This window comes from Pleuronectes platessa, chromosome 8, assembly GCF_947347685.1.
Source record: "Pleuronectes platessa chromosome 8, fPlePla1.1, whole genome shotgun sequence".
NCBI classification, from domain to species: domain Eukaryota; kingdom Metazoa; phylum Chordata; class Actinopteri; order Pleuronectiformes; family Pleuronectidae; genus Pleuronectes; species Pleuronectes platessa.
The window spans coordinates 14,881,223-14,898,931 of NC_070633.1; the positions used below are offsets into that span (position 1 = coordinate 14,881,223).

General features: G+C 42.6%; 4 protein-coding genes across 4 annotated transcripts; 2 read left to right on the forward strand and 2 right to left on the reverse strand.

Moving 5' to 3' along the window:
• Positions 1 to 272: 272 nt before the first annotated feature.
• Positions 273 to 6,542, reverse strand: sfxn1 (sideroflexin 1). Its single transcript, XM_053428650.1, has 11 exons — positions 6,399 to 6,542; positions 4,495 to 4,664; positions 4,241 to 4,411; positions 3,745 to 3,843; positions 3,550 to 3,625; positions 3,149 to 3,234; positions 2,912 to 3,039; positions 2,723 to 2,772; positions 1,982 to 2,031; positions 687 to 734; positions 273 to 506 (listed from the first exon to the last, which is right to left on the reverse strand). The coding sequence occupies exons 2-11, from the start codon at positions 4,656 to 4,658 to the stop codon at positions 410 to 412; spliced, it is 969 nt and encodes a 322-aa protein (XP_053284625.1). The 5' UTR covers positions 4,659 to 4,664; positions 6,399 to 6,542; the 3' UTR covers positions 273 to 409.
• A 131-nt stretch (positions 6,543 to 6,673) lies between these two features.
• Positions 6,674 to 10,514, reverse strand: LOC128445799 (serine/threonine-protein phosphatase 2A catalytic subunit alpha isoform). The gene is made up of 7 exons (XM_053428651.1): positions 10,319 to 10,514; positions 9,779 to 9,988; positions 9,172 to 9,345; positions 9,006 to 9,095; positions 8,413 to 8,574; positions 8,194 to 8,312; positions 6,674 to 8,021 (listed from the first exon to the last, which is right to left on the reverse strand). Exons 1-7 carry the CDS (start codon positions 10,418 to 10,420, stop codon positions 7,949 to 7,951), a joined length of 930 nt encoding a protein of 309 aa, XP_053284626.1. The 5' UTR covers positions 10,421 to 10,514; the 3' UTR covers positions 6,674 to 7,948.
• A 1,879-nt stretch (positions 10,515 to 12,393) lies between these two features.
• atp5po (ATP synthase peripheral stalk subunit OSCP) lies at positions 12,394 to 15,405 on the forward strand. The gene is made up of 7 exons (XM_053428791.1): positions 12,394 to 12,502; positions 12,785 to 12,835; positions 12,928 to 13,038; positions 14,146 to 14,275; positions 14,690 to 14,802; positions 14,927 to 15,013; positions 15,137 to 15,405. Exons 1-7 carry the CDS (start codon positions 12,476 to 12,478, stop codon positions 15,245 to 15,247), a joined length of 630 nt encoding a protein of 209 aa, XP_053284766.1. The 5' UTR covers positions 12,394 to 12,475; the 3' UTR covers positions 15,248 to 15,405.
• A 271-nt stretch (positions 15,406 to 15,676) lies between these two features.
• On the forward strand, positions 15,677 to 17,687 carry si:ch1073-44g3.1 (uncharacterized protein LOC797133 homolog). Its single transcript, XM_053428631.1, has 2 exons — positions 15,677 to 15,934; positions 16,208 to 17,687. The coding sequence occupies exon 2, from the start codon at positions 16,211 to 16,213 to the stop codon at positions 16,877 to 16,879; it is 669 nt and encodes a 222-aa protein (XP_053284606.1). The 5' UTR covers positions 15,677 to 15,934; positions 16,208 to 16,210; the 3' UTR covers positions 16,880 to 17,687.
• Positions 17,688 to 17,709: the final 22 nt, after the last annotated feature.

Consider the following 17,709-nt stretch of genomic DNA (forward strand, 5'->3'; position numbering starts at 1 on the left):
TTTGGCAAATGCATGAACTGCAGACGACTGAGATGTCCCGGTCGGAGTATGAAAGTGATTTGGTGGCAACATACGATCAACAAGTTACCGACTTAAAAAAAAAGAATGCACTGAAATAAAAAGTCCACTTAAAACTATCATATAAATCTGTCTTGAAACACATTACACTTTTTCTTCTGGCCCCAGTCGGAGAAGATCTTCTCTAGCGTTTACAATAAAAATCACACTGACAGGAGATCGTTACAAAGTGACTGACCGAGAGAGGGAGTCCTCAGAAGTATCCATCTGAGTGGTTGAAATGAGGAGACACAAACTGAACTTTGGCACACTGAATGAGGAGGGCTGGCAGAGAGGCGAGGACGAGCCTGCAGCTGTGCTATGGCAGTGTTTGGTTGAGTGGGCCGCACACTCATAGACCTTTGTTGAAGTAGACCCTCTCCACGCCCGGGTGGCTGGCCCGGATCTTCTCCTGCAGCTCGGGCTCCAGGCGGCTGACCGACATGGAGCTGGATCATGGAACGGGAGAAAGGCAGGAGTTACTGGGTCAGACACATGATCACTGGGGGTGGGTTGTGCAACAGGCAGGAAAAGAATCCTGCAAACGCTGCAAACATTAATCTAGAGGGAGGTCACGTCCCTGGTTCCCGTTATCTCCGTGCAAGTGTCTGACTGTAAGTGTTACTCACCTCTTCTGGGGGAACAACGCACAGCAGAGTGGAGTGGCAAACACCAGGCTGGAAAACAGAAGTCAATCTATGAGACATTGTTTCCAAAAACCTGGTTAAAACACAACCAGTGAGCAAGAGTGGGGGTCAGTTCAATAGTGAGGTTACAGTTAAATCTTCGATGATTGAACAATCAAAGGTTAGTCAGGAACTATTTGAAAAGGAAGTGAGGAGTTACTGCTTCTCCCTGTTTTACACCACTGTAAAATAACTGAATAATTTGTGTTGGTCAGACAAGATAAACTATTTGTCTAACCAATCCTGATTTAACACCAGAATTAGGAGGTGTCCAATGAAAAAACTTCACGAACACCGAAGTACTTTCTCATTTCACAGATTACTGCATTTATATCACTGCTGATCAGAGCTGGAGCCGCTTGAAACCCGTTTACTGCAGTCATTCGACCCCGGAGTGAACGTCGACTGTATCCATTCACATTGTGGATAAAAGCCAGATGTTAGTGGGTTTCTTCACCAGAAGAAAAGAGGCTCCACACAACCAGCAGATTCCTCCATACAGCTATGACAATGATTGGTAGATGGAACCCAATTACAAAGTTTGATTTACTTCATTAATCTAAATCTGTATATGAATCAAATCATAATCAGTAAAAGAACTGCTGTGTTGCATTAGTCCAACTATGCAACTGGACACACTCTGCAGGAAGTGCTGCTCTCATGGCTGTCAGCTCAGTGAAGCAGAACTGAAAGAATGTTCCATGTGATTTTAATTTTCTGAACTCGGGGTCACTGGAGTCGAAGAGGAGCTGGAGAGACAAAGAGTGGCCGTGTTCAGACATGAGATTAACATGCGTCTCTGGTGATCAGATCACTGATGCCAGTACTAGGATCTGTTTGTTCACACCACAATCAGACCACATCTGGACTGCACACAGTGATACGTGCAGGGATAAATCTAAGATTCTTCAGAAAACGTAGAACGGGATCTGTGGCTTGTTCGTTTAAATCGCTGAAAGTCAATTGAAGAGCTCCACCCGTCGGCTGTTAACACAATTTAATCACTGATCCACAGATTAGACGTCTGAACTCAGTGAGACAGGCTGAGAGAGCTGATATCATCTGACGTTCAAAAATAAAACGTTCCTCTAGAGACACCTGACAAAAATGTTCGGTGATAGAAATCTCGGGATTCTCCACCGGTTTTTCATATCATCGTTGGGAAGAAAAATTAGGTTGAAATTTCAAAAGGAATTTGACACAGCGGTTCATCGGGTGGACCATCTCTGTCGACTCACCAGAATCCCACCAGGCCGACTTGAATGGGTGCACTCATCCATGGGAACTTCTGAAAGGACCAGGCAGAAAGAAACAAATGTGAGGCACAAAAGCAGCTGTGAATTCCCAAACCAGAGTGGCCTCCCGTCCCCGGTGCTTTTTACTCCTCTGACGTGTGATTACTAAGAGGAGACGAGTGGCAGAGACAGTGTGGGACATCAGGTTCCCTATATTAAACCTAAACTTTTGTTATAGTTTAAATTATAATGTCCACCAAGCAGGTTATGCTTTGAAAAGGTTGGTTTGTCTGAGAGGAAGATTACACAAAAAAACGATGAAGCCACTACATTTTGGTGCGCATCCGGACAAAGGACATGTTCACTGATTTTGCAGAGAATTTATCTGTGAATTCAGACATATTTAGGGGGTGTGGTATCCATAAGTGTATGCAATTTCTTGCAGATCCAAATAAAGAACTGGATCTAGTAGATTTGAATGTGTTTTCATAGGAGTGGAGGCTTGTTTCCACTGCGGTATGGTAATGAATAGGGTTAGAAACCTGTAACTACCACCAACGTGTAGCTGTAGTGTAGAAACTTCACGTGGCTTGTTGTAATTAAAGGGGAATGTTGGGCCTTTGGCTGAGATATGTGCTCTACTGAGTGGAACTGTAGTTCATGAATTTGAGGAGAGGGTGCAGAAAACACAGTCCTCAGTGCGATGTGTTTTAAAGGGAAGCAGCTAATCAGATAAACACCCACCTTCAGAAAGGCCTTCTTCTCCAAGTGGTTCATTAAAAATGGAGGAATGGCTGAAAAGACACAGATTATTACTGCATATTCAATTCAAAGTCAATTTGTAAGGTTGAAGGTTTTTGGTTTTGAGTACATAATGCACTAAGCTGCCAGAGCTGCGTTAACAAAGCTCCCGTGCCTATGAGGTGTTCATACCCATTCCTGGAGAAGCCATGAGGATCCTAGAGACCACAACCTGAGAGATGGCCTGCTGTGCAGCTTTCGTGGACTCTCCTAGCCGGTTGTCGTTCTCGTCTGTTATGGGAATGCCGTGCTTGAGTTCCCTGAGGACGAGGAGACAAGTGAACAAAAATCAGAGGGATCTAATGCACCTTTCATTACCCCTGCAAAAACAACACTGCTGTGCTTAGCGGAGTGCGCGTCCTCCTTTACCTTTGTCTCATCAGCGGGATGTTGATACAGTTAGCAGCGGCTACAGCAGCGAATGGAACAAACCGTCCAAACAGAGGTGAGATATGCTGGAGAGAGGAGGAGTGAAAACAGTAGGGTAGAGATGAAAATCCTGGTTATGCCGTTTCCTCCAATTTCACCTTTCAGACCAGAACAAGTCTACGGTTACTGGAGGTTCAATTCCACATGTTTCACGTAAAGGCCTTTCTGCCAGATGTACAGCACAAAGTGACTAAAGGCGGCCGTGACAGCTTCCTGGTTACAAAGCATGACCCTGAACATAATGTGGCTTTTCTATGACATAGAGACTGCTTGTGCATTAGCGTGCAGCTGAGGTCAATATATTAAAATGAGACGTGGAATGGGGTTAGATGAACCGATACCTTTGTTAGTGCATTTAGTCCTAGAGCGGTGGCAACTGCCCCTGTGGTGGCAGACACATAAGCTGTGCCAAGCTGACTGCAAACAGAAGAGTCACCGGTCACGTCACAGGAAAAAAAAAACTGTCCACACAGAAACCGTTGAACTGAAGGGTTAATATGAGCCGGTGTGTCAGTGCAGGAGTGTCTGCCTCCTACCTGACTGAGATGGGAGCATCGCCGCTCCTGTTCGTATAATTGACTATTGCGTTAAAAGACTGATTGATCCACTGCCAGAGCACCACAGCTGGAGTGGTCCTGTGAGAAAAACAAACAGTGCAGTCGTAATCCAGGTCAGTGTGAAGGTGAAGCAGAAAAAACATGTTGCATCTGAGTTTTCCATAAGTAAGTATGAAATAGACTTTATTGGAAAACATTTAAATAAGTAAAAATATGGATTTCTGGGTTTGAACTAATATTTCCTTATAAGATATCCCTTACAGTGATGCAAACAAAAGCATAAATAATCATTTTTCAAGTTGTAGGACTAATGTCAGCCAAAGAATTAATAGATTGAATTTAATTATTTAAGATGTATATCAAAATGTCTTATGTGATAGTTATAGATGTATTAGTAGTAGGAATATTGATAGTAATGTGTATAATGTATAGAGTTTACAGTCTGATTATATACAACCAAAAAACAAGTTCTCACTTGTAAAATGTCATCATGCATCCAGTGATCGTCATGTTCATGGGAACCTGTGCTGACATGCGGCCAATCAGGATCATCTTCTCCCCGGTGTCGGGGTGAAAGGCCGAGTCGAAAACGTACTTGGCTCTCCACAGCTCATCCTCGGTCAGCCCCGGAGACACTACACCTTGCCTGAGAGACGGTAGAGGAGCATCGTTGGTCTAATAACAGCAGTGACTCACAGGATAGAGGTGAATGGAGACTCTGGGGTTTACCTGTAGTCAGTGATGATTTTGTGCGAGTGTTCTAGTTGTTCATTGGAGAGGAGGATGTTCCTGGGGTCTGTGACAGTGAAGAAATGTTTAGCCCGACCCACAAATGTGCTCTGGTCCCACCGGGGCTCCTTGATGTTGATGGAGGTGGAAAGCTCTGCTGCCATATTTATCTGGGGAGAGAATAATAATGATGATAATCAGGTTACTGTCAGTGAACGGGGTTATAGTATGTATGGATGAGGCTTTATGGTCGGATGATTTTCCAGTGACATGGGAAGCAGAATCTCAGACAAGCACGTGGAATAAAAACACACTTTCTCCATTTTGATAAATCAACAACAGAACATCAGGGGACACAGCATTTCATGTCAAGTGCATTGTGTCAGGTTGAGTACAGCTTCACCACAGGAGTGCACAAGTCGGTGGAGGACGACTGGTGAAAACAGAAACACAGCTTTCTGGATTTCATGTTTCTAGTTCAGCATAATGTTGCTATGGTGACGGCTGACCTGACACAAAGGTTTGGAAGCAATTCATTGCAAAGCCCCATTATGGGCATACACCCCCCCCCCCCCCCCCCCCCCCCCCCAATCTGGGGCTGAAAGGCAGCAGCACACGGAAAGTGACAAAGCCCCTATTTGCTTGTATGTTGTGAAGGAGACGCTGTGAGTTCAAACATCGGGTTATGCAACATTTGGGGTTTATTATCTCCTCCGCTGGTGAGAAATTGAATTCAAACTTTATGTTTTTATGAATCTACAATCAGCAACCTGAAATGACTGGTCTGCAATGGCTCTTAACACTGCACTGTACTGAACATGAGCTGTGTGGATGTGCCTGCACCATGCTCCTCGCTCTCCCAGTGTGCGTGTGTGTGGGGTCACTGTAACCCAGTCTGATCTGGTTTTTAACCATTTGTTTCGTGCATCCAGTGGGGAGAGCAAGGGGAGTCAGAGAAATAGAGAGCCTCTGTGCAAGTGTCTGCAGCTGCATGATGAAACTCCACCTGAAATTGCACCAAAGATGGCTGCTGGATTGACAGCAACCCAGAAAAGTCTGGTGTGTGCTGTATGTGTGTGTGTGTCTGTGATGTCTCTTTAAATTGAATTAAACTTCATGGGGTTCTCACGAGACGGCAACAAAACAACCCCCACCCCCCCACAGACTCCGAGGTTAGCCAATGAATCAGTGCACAAGGCTGCAGAACAGTGACCGAGGCCATATAATCACATGTATATTAACAATAACGCTCAATGACTAAGGACGAAGGGTATCAGTGAACTTTCATCCAAATGGCCTTTGAGCTCTGCTGCTTCTGCCCTCACTCTCAGCCAATCACTAAGGTGGCCTGCGTGGCTACACATTAACCTGAGATCAGCAACAACACATCATCAGCCAGGGCAACACATGAATCCATGAGTCCGATCAGAGGGATATTAACCTGCATTCATTCATATGCTATAGTGGGAGAAACCTACTGTGTGTGTGTGTGTGTGTGGTCGCAGAGTAAACATGCTCAGTGACTGGATGCGGCCAATTATTCCAACCCGACGTATACCAGTCGAATCTGGACTGGGACAGGAGATGTCCCTGCCCATGGATCAACCGATTAAAACGAATAATACATTTAATCCACCAATAATAATAATACAATTAATAAATGATCGATCATATCGACAAGGCTAATTAATCCCGAACCGATATGTGGCCAGCTGTGTGCGCCCCAGATTCAACTAGTATCAGCCTGCTGCCACATCCACACATCCAAGCAAGCGGCATAAAGGCATCCGATCCCCGCTTCCCTTCGTCTGGCGCACAGGTGCAGCCTCGTCCGTTATTCCATGAAAGCATCGACGCCTCGGTGGATTCATTTGGATTAAAAAGCGTACAGACGGGCTACTTACTGCACTGTGGGCTCCGGCGGTCCGCAAGAGGTGTCCCTGAAAGGCTGCAGCCAGCGAGATCTGCACGCAGCAGCGTCAGCACACCACCGAGGCACAACCCCCCCAGTGTCAGGAACCTCGCCGAGAAAGTAAAAGTCCAAAGGCGCGCTGCAGAAGCCACCGCATTGCACGTGGAGTCTGCGGGAGAACGAGATCTGTGCACGCAACGTTTTCTCCTGTTCTACAAAACAGAACGAGAACACGTGGGGAGAAAGACGAGGCTTCGTTTCTCTTCGTTCCTTCAGATGAGGCTTTTATTTTCAGAGCACCACATTTCCGTTAGCGCGCTGACATTGCCGCCACATTAATTCACAGGCAGTAATATCATTATTCACTCGTAAAACTTTGCAGCATTTCCACACACACACACACGCAAGACTTTGTGCACAACGTTTAAAAGTAACATTGTAATGCCTTGGTGAAATAAACAAGTATTCTTTCAAATAAAAAAAAAAATAACACATTATTTGGATTATGTCAATAAATACATACATTGGATAATAAACATTGGAGAAAAAAAAATTACAAAATTAAAAAGCAAAATAACCCTAGGCTCGCTTATGGTGACATAATGCCAACCAGCAGTCTGGACGCTCAAAATCATGATCAACCAAATCCCTGCAAAAACAATACAAAAACAATAAATAATATGATCAATAAAATTCCCAAATTTTCCTGCACACTCACACTAATCCTGCATATCAATCCGATTATCTAATCTGATCTGTTCATCTGCAGTTTTTGGTGTCTGATTCCATCTAGTGATGGCAGCCGAGCGCTGTAGGAAATCATGTCAGCAACCGAATCTCACATCCTCCAAGTGTCCAAGCAACTTCAGTCTTTATTTTGTGGGGCTGTGGCTGCAAAACATTGTGTTTTTGTTGTTATTACTATTGTACAACTGATCCTATCTGTACCAGTGTTGGTACAGATAGGATCAGTATACTACTTATATGAAATACATGAACTCTCATCAGAGACAGCAGAGCAGGAAGAGGGCTACTTGTGATAAAAACCAAATACAAAAGTGCAAAGAGGACATTTTCATTCCTGACATCCAGCCCTATCATGTCACTACACAAAATAAATTGCCACGCTCCAGTTACAAAAAGAAAACAGTTCACATTACATTAATCTGCAACCTTTGATTAGAGGCCATGCCACGTGAAAGACGCAGTGTCGGTACCATGACGTGGCAACACACTCTGCTCATCATTTACACTCTAACACAAAGATTAATTACACGCGATTCTCAGCAACAGTTCATTCAGACTTCCTGACAAACCAGCAGGTACTTTTACCGTAATGTTCAGAGTAGCAATCATTTTCTAGCAATAAAAACATCATGCACAGAGAGGGAAAAGTGGAAAGGACGGTGGTCATTAGTTAAGGTGATAGTTTTGTTTCATTGTGATTATGGCACACTTTGTTTTTTTGGGGGGTCTGTGGGATAATGAAAGCTTCTTGTCTCAAGCCTTTGTGTAGCCTGTTGCTATCCTCGCCATCGACCTTTACAGGAAATAGTCAGGGGTACGCCGCGTCACGTGGGGTTCTCCTCTGCGTGGTGCAGGGTCGAACTGTAGGCTGCAGAGAAACAAAAGAATTCTTCAACTCACTTTTGACATTTTTTTGTCATTAATAATTATAGAACAGGAATTGTCAAAACTCTATAATATAGTTATAATAGTTAATATATGTTTAAATAGTAATTATAGACACATTTATATCAACATAATGAAAAAAGTCCTTTACTTACAATGAGTATTTCAATGTGTCATCAAGTTCCATGATTGCCGCCTGGTTTCCACAACGATAACAATAGTTTGGTGCACTGAAGATGGTCACTACATTGCGGTCGTGGCACCAGTTATAGCCCTAGATTAAGAGATTGTTTTAATGTTGACATCTTTAAATTCAGAAAATGTCAATTTCTTCAATGTATTTTCAGGAGATACAACACCCAAAGTGAAAGTACCTCCATCACAAGCTGGTGGGCTCGTGAGACCAAAGTGAGCCCATTAGCGTGGTTGAAGGTCTCGGAGATGTCCTGCCCGAAGGTGTAGCCGGCACCACGGGGTGAGATGCCCCAACCGCCACGATCATCTGGGTCTGACCATAGCAAGTCACACATGGGACCCTGAAACACAAGTTCTGTTTAGTGTATTCAACTTGCAGACAATTTTTTGACAAATTCTATTTTTGTGTTTGTTTGATCAACCGTTCAAAACTCTAAAAAATGAATAACACCGTCATAGAAGACTAAGAACCGTTTATCTTTTTTTGCATTTTTTGCTAAAAGGCTATTTAAATGTAAGGAGCTGTGTATCTTAAGGTTCAGCCTTTATGACTCTGGTTCAAATACAGCAAATGACCTTCCCTGAATTTGGTGGATTGACGAAGAACTTAATAGAGTTAAGGACTTTATCCCGGAATTTATAATAGAACTTACTGATTATTATTAGATTATGATATAAAGAATAATAATCATCATCATGTTTAAGATATCAAACTAATACAATATGTATCTCCAAGTTTGAAATGACTGTCATCTACATGGATTGAATTTACCTCATGAGGGACTTCCTGTAAGCGATCCAGTGCTCTGATGTGTTCCAGTGTGTCTATCGAGGGGGACAATCCTCCATGGAGGCAGAAAATCTTAAAGAAGAAGCGAATAGTGTGAAAACATTGATGACACAGTCACAGGTGCCACTTGTGGGTGCGACAGTCTCACCTGGTTATCTACTAGTGCAGTGAGGGGCAGATAGTCAAACAGATCTGTGAAGTACTTCCAAACATTTGCGTTTCCATATTTCCTCAAGCACTCGTCGTAGAAGCCGTACACTTGTGTGATCTGTCTGCTCTCGTGGTTCCCTCTGAGAATTGTGATTCTCTCACGAAACCGTACCTGCAAAACAAAATGCACGTCACTTTATTGTTTTGTTTTTTACTTAAGGAGGTTATGTTTTCCTTGGTTTGTTTGTTAGCATGGTTACACAAAAAAAACTCCACCGATTTCCATATAATCTTAGTAGAGGTGGGGCGTGAGCCAAAGAAGAATCTGTTTTATTTTGGTGTGGATCTGGATCAGGGGGCAGAATCTTTAAATTGTGAAAGAGGGGAGATTTTCAACATATTCCTCAGAGAGTCATTCATTGATGTTGATGAACAAATCTGACATGTTTATGGGACTGATATTTATGAGTTTGTCCAATTTGGTGCGGATCCAAATAGCAATGTGGATCTAGTGAATTTAAACGTGGCTTCAGAAGGGGACTGTTGGGCCTTGGCGGAGGTATGCGCTCCACTGGGTGCCATTCGAGTCAACTCGTTGTTTTTACCTTCAGAGAAACCAGGAGTGAAACAGTCTCCACAGAGTAGTAGCCTCTGTCAACATAGTCTCCCATGAAAAGGTAGTTGGTGTCTGGAGACTTTCCTCCGATCTTGAACAACTCCATCAGGTCATGGAACTGGCCGTGGACATCTCCACAGACCGTCACCGGACATCTCACCTCCTGCACGTTGGACTCCTTGGTCAGGATCTCCTTGGCCTTTTGAAAGAGAAGGATGGTGCAGATGAACAGACAACATGGTGCAGTGTAGGAGTGTGCGAGCAATGATCAGTCATCCAGGATGTAATGCAGTTTGCTGTGGTGGTGCCAGTGCGCTCCTGTGGCGAGGAGGCACCAACGGTGGGCGTAGCTAGGGAAAACATTTGCAGTCATGCCCCTCCATCTTCTTGCTCCCTCAGCAATGTACTGCATGCAGCTGCAGCCAAATGGTGCTGCCCGATGCCTGACGTTAGTCCGGGCTGCACTTCCACTGAGATCAGCCACAGCTCATGCTAGGCTACAGCTAACAGACAGGTCCTGACCACTTACCTTCTCACACAGGACTTTGACCTGGTTCTCCGAGAGCTGCTTGCACTCGTTCAGCTGCTCGATCCATCCGTCCAGCTCCTTGGTGAATGACTTGTCGTCCATGCCTGGTTTGCCGTCAGCGAGCGAGCCGAGCAGCGGTGCGGTTCCTCTGGAGAAAAAAAAAACAACCCTCTGCTGGTTCTGTCGGTGACGGTGTGTCGGCCCAGCTACAGCTCCCAGATCCAGCACGCGTGTGTGTATGTGTGTGTGTGTGTGTGTATGCTTGTGTGTATGCTTGTGTGTGTGTTTGCGTGTGCGTGTATGTGCGCACCAGCGAATGCGTCAACAGCCCTGCGTCCCTGCAGCTGTGATGGAGACCGAAGTATTTAAGTTGTCTCGATACAGAAATGATGTTTTTCCTCCTTGTTGTCATAAAGTGTATTAAAGCGTCTCAGTATACTAACACATCGTATGTACGTCATCATCAACCGCGCACACCGCCGGGACCCTTTAAAACACAGTGTTGTTTACTCTTCGAGGCATTACACCCGTTTTAACATGTTAATTAATGACTGATCTGTTTTTATTTCTTTATTTTATAAATGTCCTCTTCAAAGTGAATGTGTTGGTTAAGCTGCCCTCTGTTGGATGAGCCTGGGAACAGTCACCGTGACGTCACAAAAACAACGTCATAGGTTAGCTAAGCTAGTAGATGAGTATAAATTTCACCATTAATGCTCTGATAATTATCAACAGAAATATCATCTAAATTTCATTTTTTCTGCCTACTAAATGATTTACAGTTTTTTTTTTTACCACTTGTTCATGTTATATTAATATCGTTGTTTATTATCAATGCACAGATGACCTGCATTTATATGTTTAATGTTTTCCCTGCATGTTTTTTCCTTAATTTAAGTTATATGTATTTGGTTGGGTTTTCTACTTTTTATTTATAATAAAGTATATCAATGTAAAATGTAAAAATAAAAATTTTCTTTTATGGACAACTTTAGTTAATCACAAGTTGCACAAACCAAGCGAGAGCAGCAGAGGAACCCAGCAGCCAGCAGGGGGCAGTCTCAGGACATCACATGGTAAAAAGACGCTGCAGACTGCTTGGAAATTAAGCAGCAAAGATCCAGGGATTTGTTGTTGTAGTAGATTCGTGCAGTAGTGAGGCCTCACCTGGTCTGTGCATGAAGTGGAAGTCAACCTGAGAAGCTAAACTTGAACGAGGACATTCAGAGGGGGACAGAGAGACAGCTCACCTTCAAAGTAAAAGTTCAAGAGGCCGTAGGTTTGATTTAATTAATGAGTAGTGAGTGACCCTTACTCATTGTGCAAGTTGATGGGAACAATATGTCATTTATTTGATCACCGAATATAAACTAGATGGTTTTGCATGAATTTTCTGAATTATATTAAATTAAATGTGTCCCACACTATGAATCTTGTAAGGAGTCAGAAGCCAAGGCTTGGAACTACTGGGTTATTCTCTAACAATAGGTTTTTAAAGCATGTTAAATCATCCAGTATCTAAAATCCAAAAATATAAAAGTAACTTTTAAGTATGGCTGTCAAATATATTTATACAGGTAACTTATATTGGCTTTAATGGAATTGAGCTAATGCAGTCAGCTAGGCAATAACTAATGAAGGGCTAGTTGTATCGATTAACTTTATATAAGATGTTGTTAGTCATGCTTAGCATTTCATCAAGTTAATCAAAAATACTTTATAAAGTATTTTTATAGCATTGCGACACTTGCAATAATGGGTCCATATCATATATTTATAGCATTTAGGAGCTTTTATAATCCTAAACTTTATTTACATTGCACTTTTTAAATACAAAGTTTACAAAAAAAGTGTATGTGACAAAGAGGCCAGACAACCATGTTGAATGAATTAAATTAATAAATATAGATCTGTGTCAACGTGAAAACCTGAACATATAAAAGCAGTAATATCCCAATAAGAATAAATGAACAAGTAAATGAAAGTATGAAAAGATCACTTGAAAGCAAGTCTATAGAAATGGGTTTTCAGCAGCGATTTAAAAGAGGTTTTTAGACGGTGCTGTGCCGGAAGAACTGCATTACCCACAGCTACACGGCTTCCTGTCAAACGCGCATGCGCAGTGGTTAGTTCTGCGCTAGACAGCTGTAGGAGAAAATGGCAGCACTCATGCTAGGACAGCAGGTAAGACATTCAATGATTTTGGTGGTTTTTGATTATTCGACAGTTCTTCTGTTTGATTTGCTATCGTTTGAAAACACGTGTTTAGTTTTACAGTCACTCTGACGACCGACAGCTTACGCCAAGTGTACAATGAACCCACACTAGACATTGCACTTGAATGACTGCTAACATGTTAGCCTACCAGCTAGCTTGCATCAACGTAGACGGTACAGCGCGTGCCGAGAGTCGATCTGTTCCATTTATTTTTCTGTGTGGTGATAACGTGTGACTTTTCATGTGCAGGCCCGTCACTTCAGCTCGTCTGTGATCAGACCTGCATCCAAGCTGATCAGGGTAAATGTCGTCACACAACACGGAGCATAACTACAGACGGAGTTAGTCAGTGGTGACAGTTCAGCTCATCTCTGTGTTTGATTCCCTTCCAGCCTCCAATCCAGGTGTACGGAGTGGAGGGCCGCTATGCCACTGCTCTGTTCTCAGCCGCCAGTAAGCAGAAGAACCTGGAGCAAGTGGAGAAGGAGCTGATCACACTGTCTGTAAGTCAAACATGGGACCCTGAAGGGCACACGAGTGAATGAGGAAAGAAGGGTTTTCAACAACCAGGGCTGGGTGATATGAGCCAAAATTATAACATTGATCATCCCTTTTTTATCAGTTATTGCCAACAGTCCCTTTTATAAATTAAAATAAGCCTTAGAGCTAAGGCCACAATTTATTTCTCAGCAACACACAGTTGGTGGTGGCAGGTTTCTACAACAGTTTACATGTGCATACAGGGACTGTAAAGAAATCAACATCCCCAGGAAATCACATTTAAATATTCAAGAACCAGATTTGATTCTGATCATCGGTATCAACCTCTTTCATATATTTTTTTTATCGAAATACACAATTTCTCAGAGAAATCAACAACAATATGGAAAAGTGTCCTATCTCTCAATTTCTAGATTCACTCACAATTTAGAAGAAATTGGAAAAACTATATCTGAAATTGCCCCCTGTTCTTGATATGCAACCAAATTTAATAAGTTCTTCACTGATCCATACCATATCCGTCAAAATCCCTTCGTAATGCGTCTAGTAGTTTTTGCGTAATCCTGCTAACTGTCAATCAAATCCTACTTGGCAGAGGTAATTCAAATATGAATCACCTGACCTCAATCATTTCAACGATAAATGTCACATTATTATTTCCTCTTAACTTTAAAGATGGTTTTTGGTTCCTGAGGGAAGGTTGTGGTTTTATAATCCTTTTATGAAAAGATGAATAAAAACACGTTTTACAACTCAGATTCATCAATAATGTGTTATAATCATCTCACTGTGCACAATGCATATACATTATATAGATGTTTATGTGTGGTTTTGTCTTGTATTGCCATTGATGAAAATGATATTATAATTATTGATAGTTTTATTTGCCCACCCCGATCTCCAACCCTTAATTTCAACATGATGTGGATACTTTCATTTGTAATGTAAACAAACGTTGATATGATATGCACTGTACTTTTTCTACTTTCTTTGGAAAATGGTCTGACCTACATCACATTTTGTAAATAAAAGCAGCTTCATACCAAAGCTGCCTTTCTCTGCTACACAAACTAAAGTCCCCTTTTGCTGTGTGTCATTTTATTTTACAGGCCATGATCAAGGACCCCAAACTTTCCGGTATTGTAATGAATCCTCATGTAAAGCGCAGCATCAAGCAGAAGACCTTCACCGACCTTCTGTCAAAGGCTAACATTTCCCCCATCACCATCAACTTCATCAGTGAGTGGTCACTCAACCGAACATTATGCCCCCATGGTTGGGATGCCTGGACCTCTGTCTTCACGTAGCATTATATTAATCATAACCACAACAACAAAACACCATTTTAGGTTTTATTTGAGTGAAGTGTTCTTATCAAACATTTGAATATTTAATTTAGGTCAGTGTATAGATTACAGGAGCTTGAATTGTTTTCTAGCATTCCCTTCTTACATTTATAAACATCAGTTGTAAAAACATAATATTCAACAAGCTACATGATGCAGCAGAATCACATCAGCATTTAATACACTTAAACATGTAATTTTATATTAATGTAGAAAGTTTGTTTCTCTCACCTCAAATTTAACTTTTATAATAAAAACATGACAGCGGTAAATCTATCTCATACGTATCCTGCTTTTTGTTGTGCAGATGTTTTAGCTGACAATGGTCGTCTTCCTCGAACCGGTGATGTCATCGTTGCGTTTGGCAAAATGATGAGTGCCCATCGTGGAGAGGTCCTCTGCTCAGTTACCACTGCTCAGGTATGAAATGGGTGGACATGCAGGATACCTTTTCTCAATAATCTAGACAGCCCCTATAATTATCTGCATTGTTGTTAACTGTTGATATTTTGCTTGGTAATGCAATACATATTTATCCATTCAGCCTCTGGATGAAGCTAGTCTTGCTGATCTGAAAGCATCTCTCAAGGGATTTCTCAAGAAGGGTGAAACCATCGAGCTGGAAACAAAGGTACTGTATCAGAAACCTACACATTACCAGGTTTACAGTTGGTCTTACTTCATCCTGATATAAGAAAAGGTTCAACCAATTAGTCTGAATCGAATTTAGTGATTAATTGTCACCTCTTCACAGATGGATCCTTCAATCCTGGGTGGCATGATTGTCAGTATCGGGGACAGGTACGTGGACATGTCCACCAAGACGAAGATTCAGAAGCTGACCAAGCTCATCAGGGAAACCTAAGTCCTTCGGACTTAAGATTTGCAGAAGATCAGAGACGACCAACGGAGGAAACGCTTATAAATGTATATTGCTACCTGTTCTAGCACTGCTGTTTCTCCATAAATCCAGTGTCTGTGCTTAGGTTCATATGGATGTTAATAAAAAATACAAAAAATGAATTATACTCTTTTGTTGTCATTGGTTGTTGCTGCTTTGCCACAACCTCATATTCCTGACAGTGAGAAATTATGTGGACACATTTTTTTCTAGTTGAAACATTTGGAGGAAGTGTAGCAGTTGTGTGGCTGCAGCAGAACCATCACCTCATAAACTTTGTAACTGCAGAGCCACATTATTACCATCTAGCCTTTGTTTAAATCGTCCTTAATTCGGCACAACCACATTGGGTGACTGATCCGCTCGTTTCCTGGGATCCTCACTGCGCATGCGTGGTCAGCGCATCCTGTTTTATTAATTTTTTTTTTCCCAGACGAAAATGGCTGCCTCTCTCATCTAAACCTCTGCTCAAAGGATTAAAGGAGCGCAAAATAGGCAGCGGCACCGTCGCCCCCGACCCGACACGATGCTGGCGGACACCGGGCTGTAGTTTGTGCTGCGCCCTCACAAACATGTTGTGGTTGTCAGAGACGGAAAATGTATACGAGTCGAAATTAACCCTTTGCTGCCCAACATCCACCAACAAATAAGGTACGAACAATTCATTGAATGTCCTGAGATCAGTTACGCATTTCCGAGGGGACGTATTTGTATTTAATCACGTCATGTGCCTGTTTTGTTTTTTTGCGAACTGTAATTGTAAGTTAACCTCGCTTTGTTTTGAGGTTTCTCATGTTTTGTGTTGCATTGATAAAAGGCCTGTTATGCTTCATCAAAGGTAAGATATTAAAATCGTTCCTATGTGTTTGTAAACGTGCACATGAAACCTTTCTTTCTGATGTTTATGTCTCTGCCCTCCAACAGAAAATGATGCATCAAGTGACCAGCAGCAACAGTGACTATTGCATGAGTGGCCTGGCAGAGGACTGTCACCCAGCCAGCCACTTTGACTTATGTAGCACGCAGTCCAACAAATTCTACCCCTCTCCCACAAACCCGAGCTTGCAGCTGTCCCTCGCCGGCCTCGCCCCCTTGCCACAGGGCATGCACAAAGCCATGGCGTGCCAAATGCAAGACGCCCAGAACGACTTCCAGGCTCAGGCGGCGAGAATCCGTGGCGGTGAGGCTGCAGGGCCCGATGGCTCCAAAAAGAAGAAAGGCATAGTGAAGTCAGGACGGAGAGGGAGACCATCGGGCACCACAAAGTCAGCCGGTTACCGTACGAGCACTGGACGGCCGCTCGGAACAACTAGGGCAGCTGGGTTCAAAACCAGCCCGGGGAGGCCCCTCGGTACCACCAAAGCAGCCGGATACAAGGTCAGCCCCGGTAGGCCCCCCGGCAGCATCAAGAGTCTCGCCCGGCTCAAGAAGCTGGAGTTCGGTTGCGACAGCGGCAAGAAACTTGACTTTAGCAACTGCAGTGTTCCCAAGAAACTGGACTTCACTGGCTGTGATGTCCCACCTTTCCCATACGCCATGATGGAGAAAAGAGACCTCTGTGAGCCCAGTAGCAAAGTGGACGAGTCCAGAGAATAGTTCTTTGTGTGCATCCGGCCAGAGGACGCTGAGGAAACATTTCTCTCAAATGTTCTAGGAAGTAACTTTGTCGTTAAGAAATGGCTCTGACTGAGTTTTCACTGTACAGTGTTTGGCATTGTATTCATCGTCTCATATTAAACGACTGAAACCGAAGTATGCTGTTGCAATTGGGCAGAGATGCATGCATCACACCAATAAGTATAGTGAAAAATCGTATTTATCAGTTTGTGGTTCAAACCTCACTGTAGAGTGGATCTTTTATTTCACCCTCTAGCATTTTGTTCCTCTGAATAGTTACATGTTCTTATTCTGCTTTGACATTTCTATGGCTGAGTTCTTGTGGAATTTTATACATTTATAAAAATGAAAATGCAATATTGTTCAAACAGCCGATGAAATGTTTTCCTGAGCATTAACATGTGGATGTGTAATTGTCGTCTCTGTGTTGTCGGATATGGATTTTTATTTTATGATATTATCCTCTATCATACCTTAAATGGGAACATTTTTTTTAAATGAGCTCGAACTGCAAAAACTCGATGCATTATATCTCTTAGAACGCAGTATTTTGTTATTTCTGCACTTTGTGAATATAGTTTTTATCATGTATTATATTGCTTGTGTTCATCCTCCAACTCACTCGACAAGCACTTCCAGATTTACATGTATGTTGTTTATGCTTGTTCATTAGGGGGAGAAAAATGACTTTGTGAAAAAGAAAAAAAAAATGCTTTGTGGATCATGTAATAAATGATAGTGAGCTGTGTGTGAAACCAAAATAAAAAAAATTGTCTTTTCCACATAACTCTTGTCACAGCGTGCAGTTC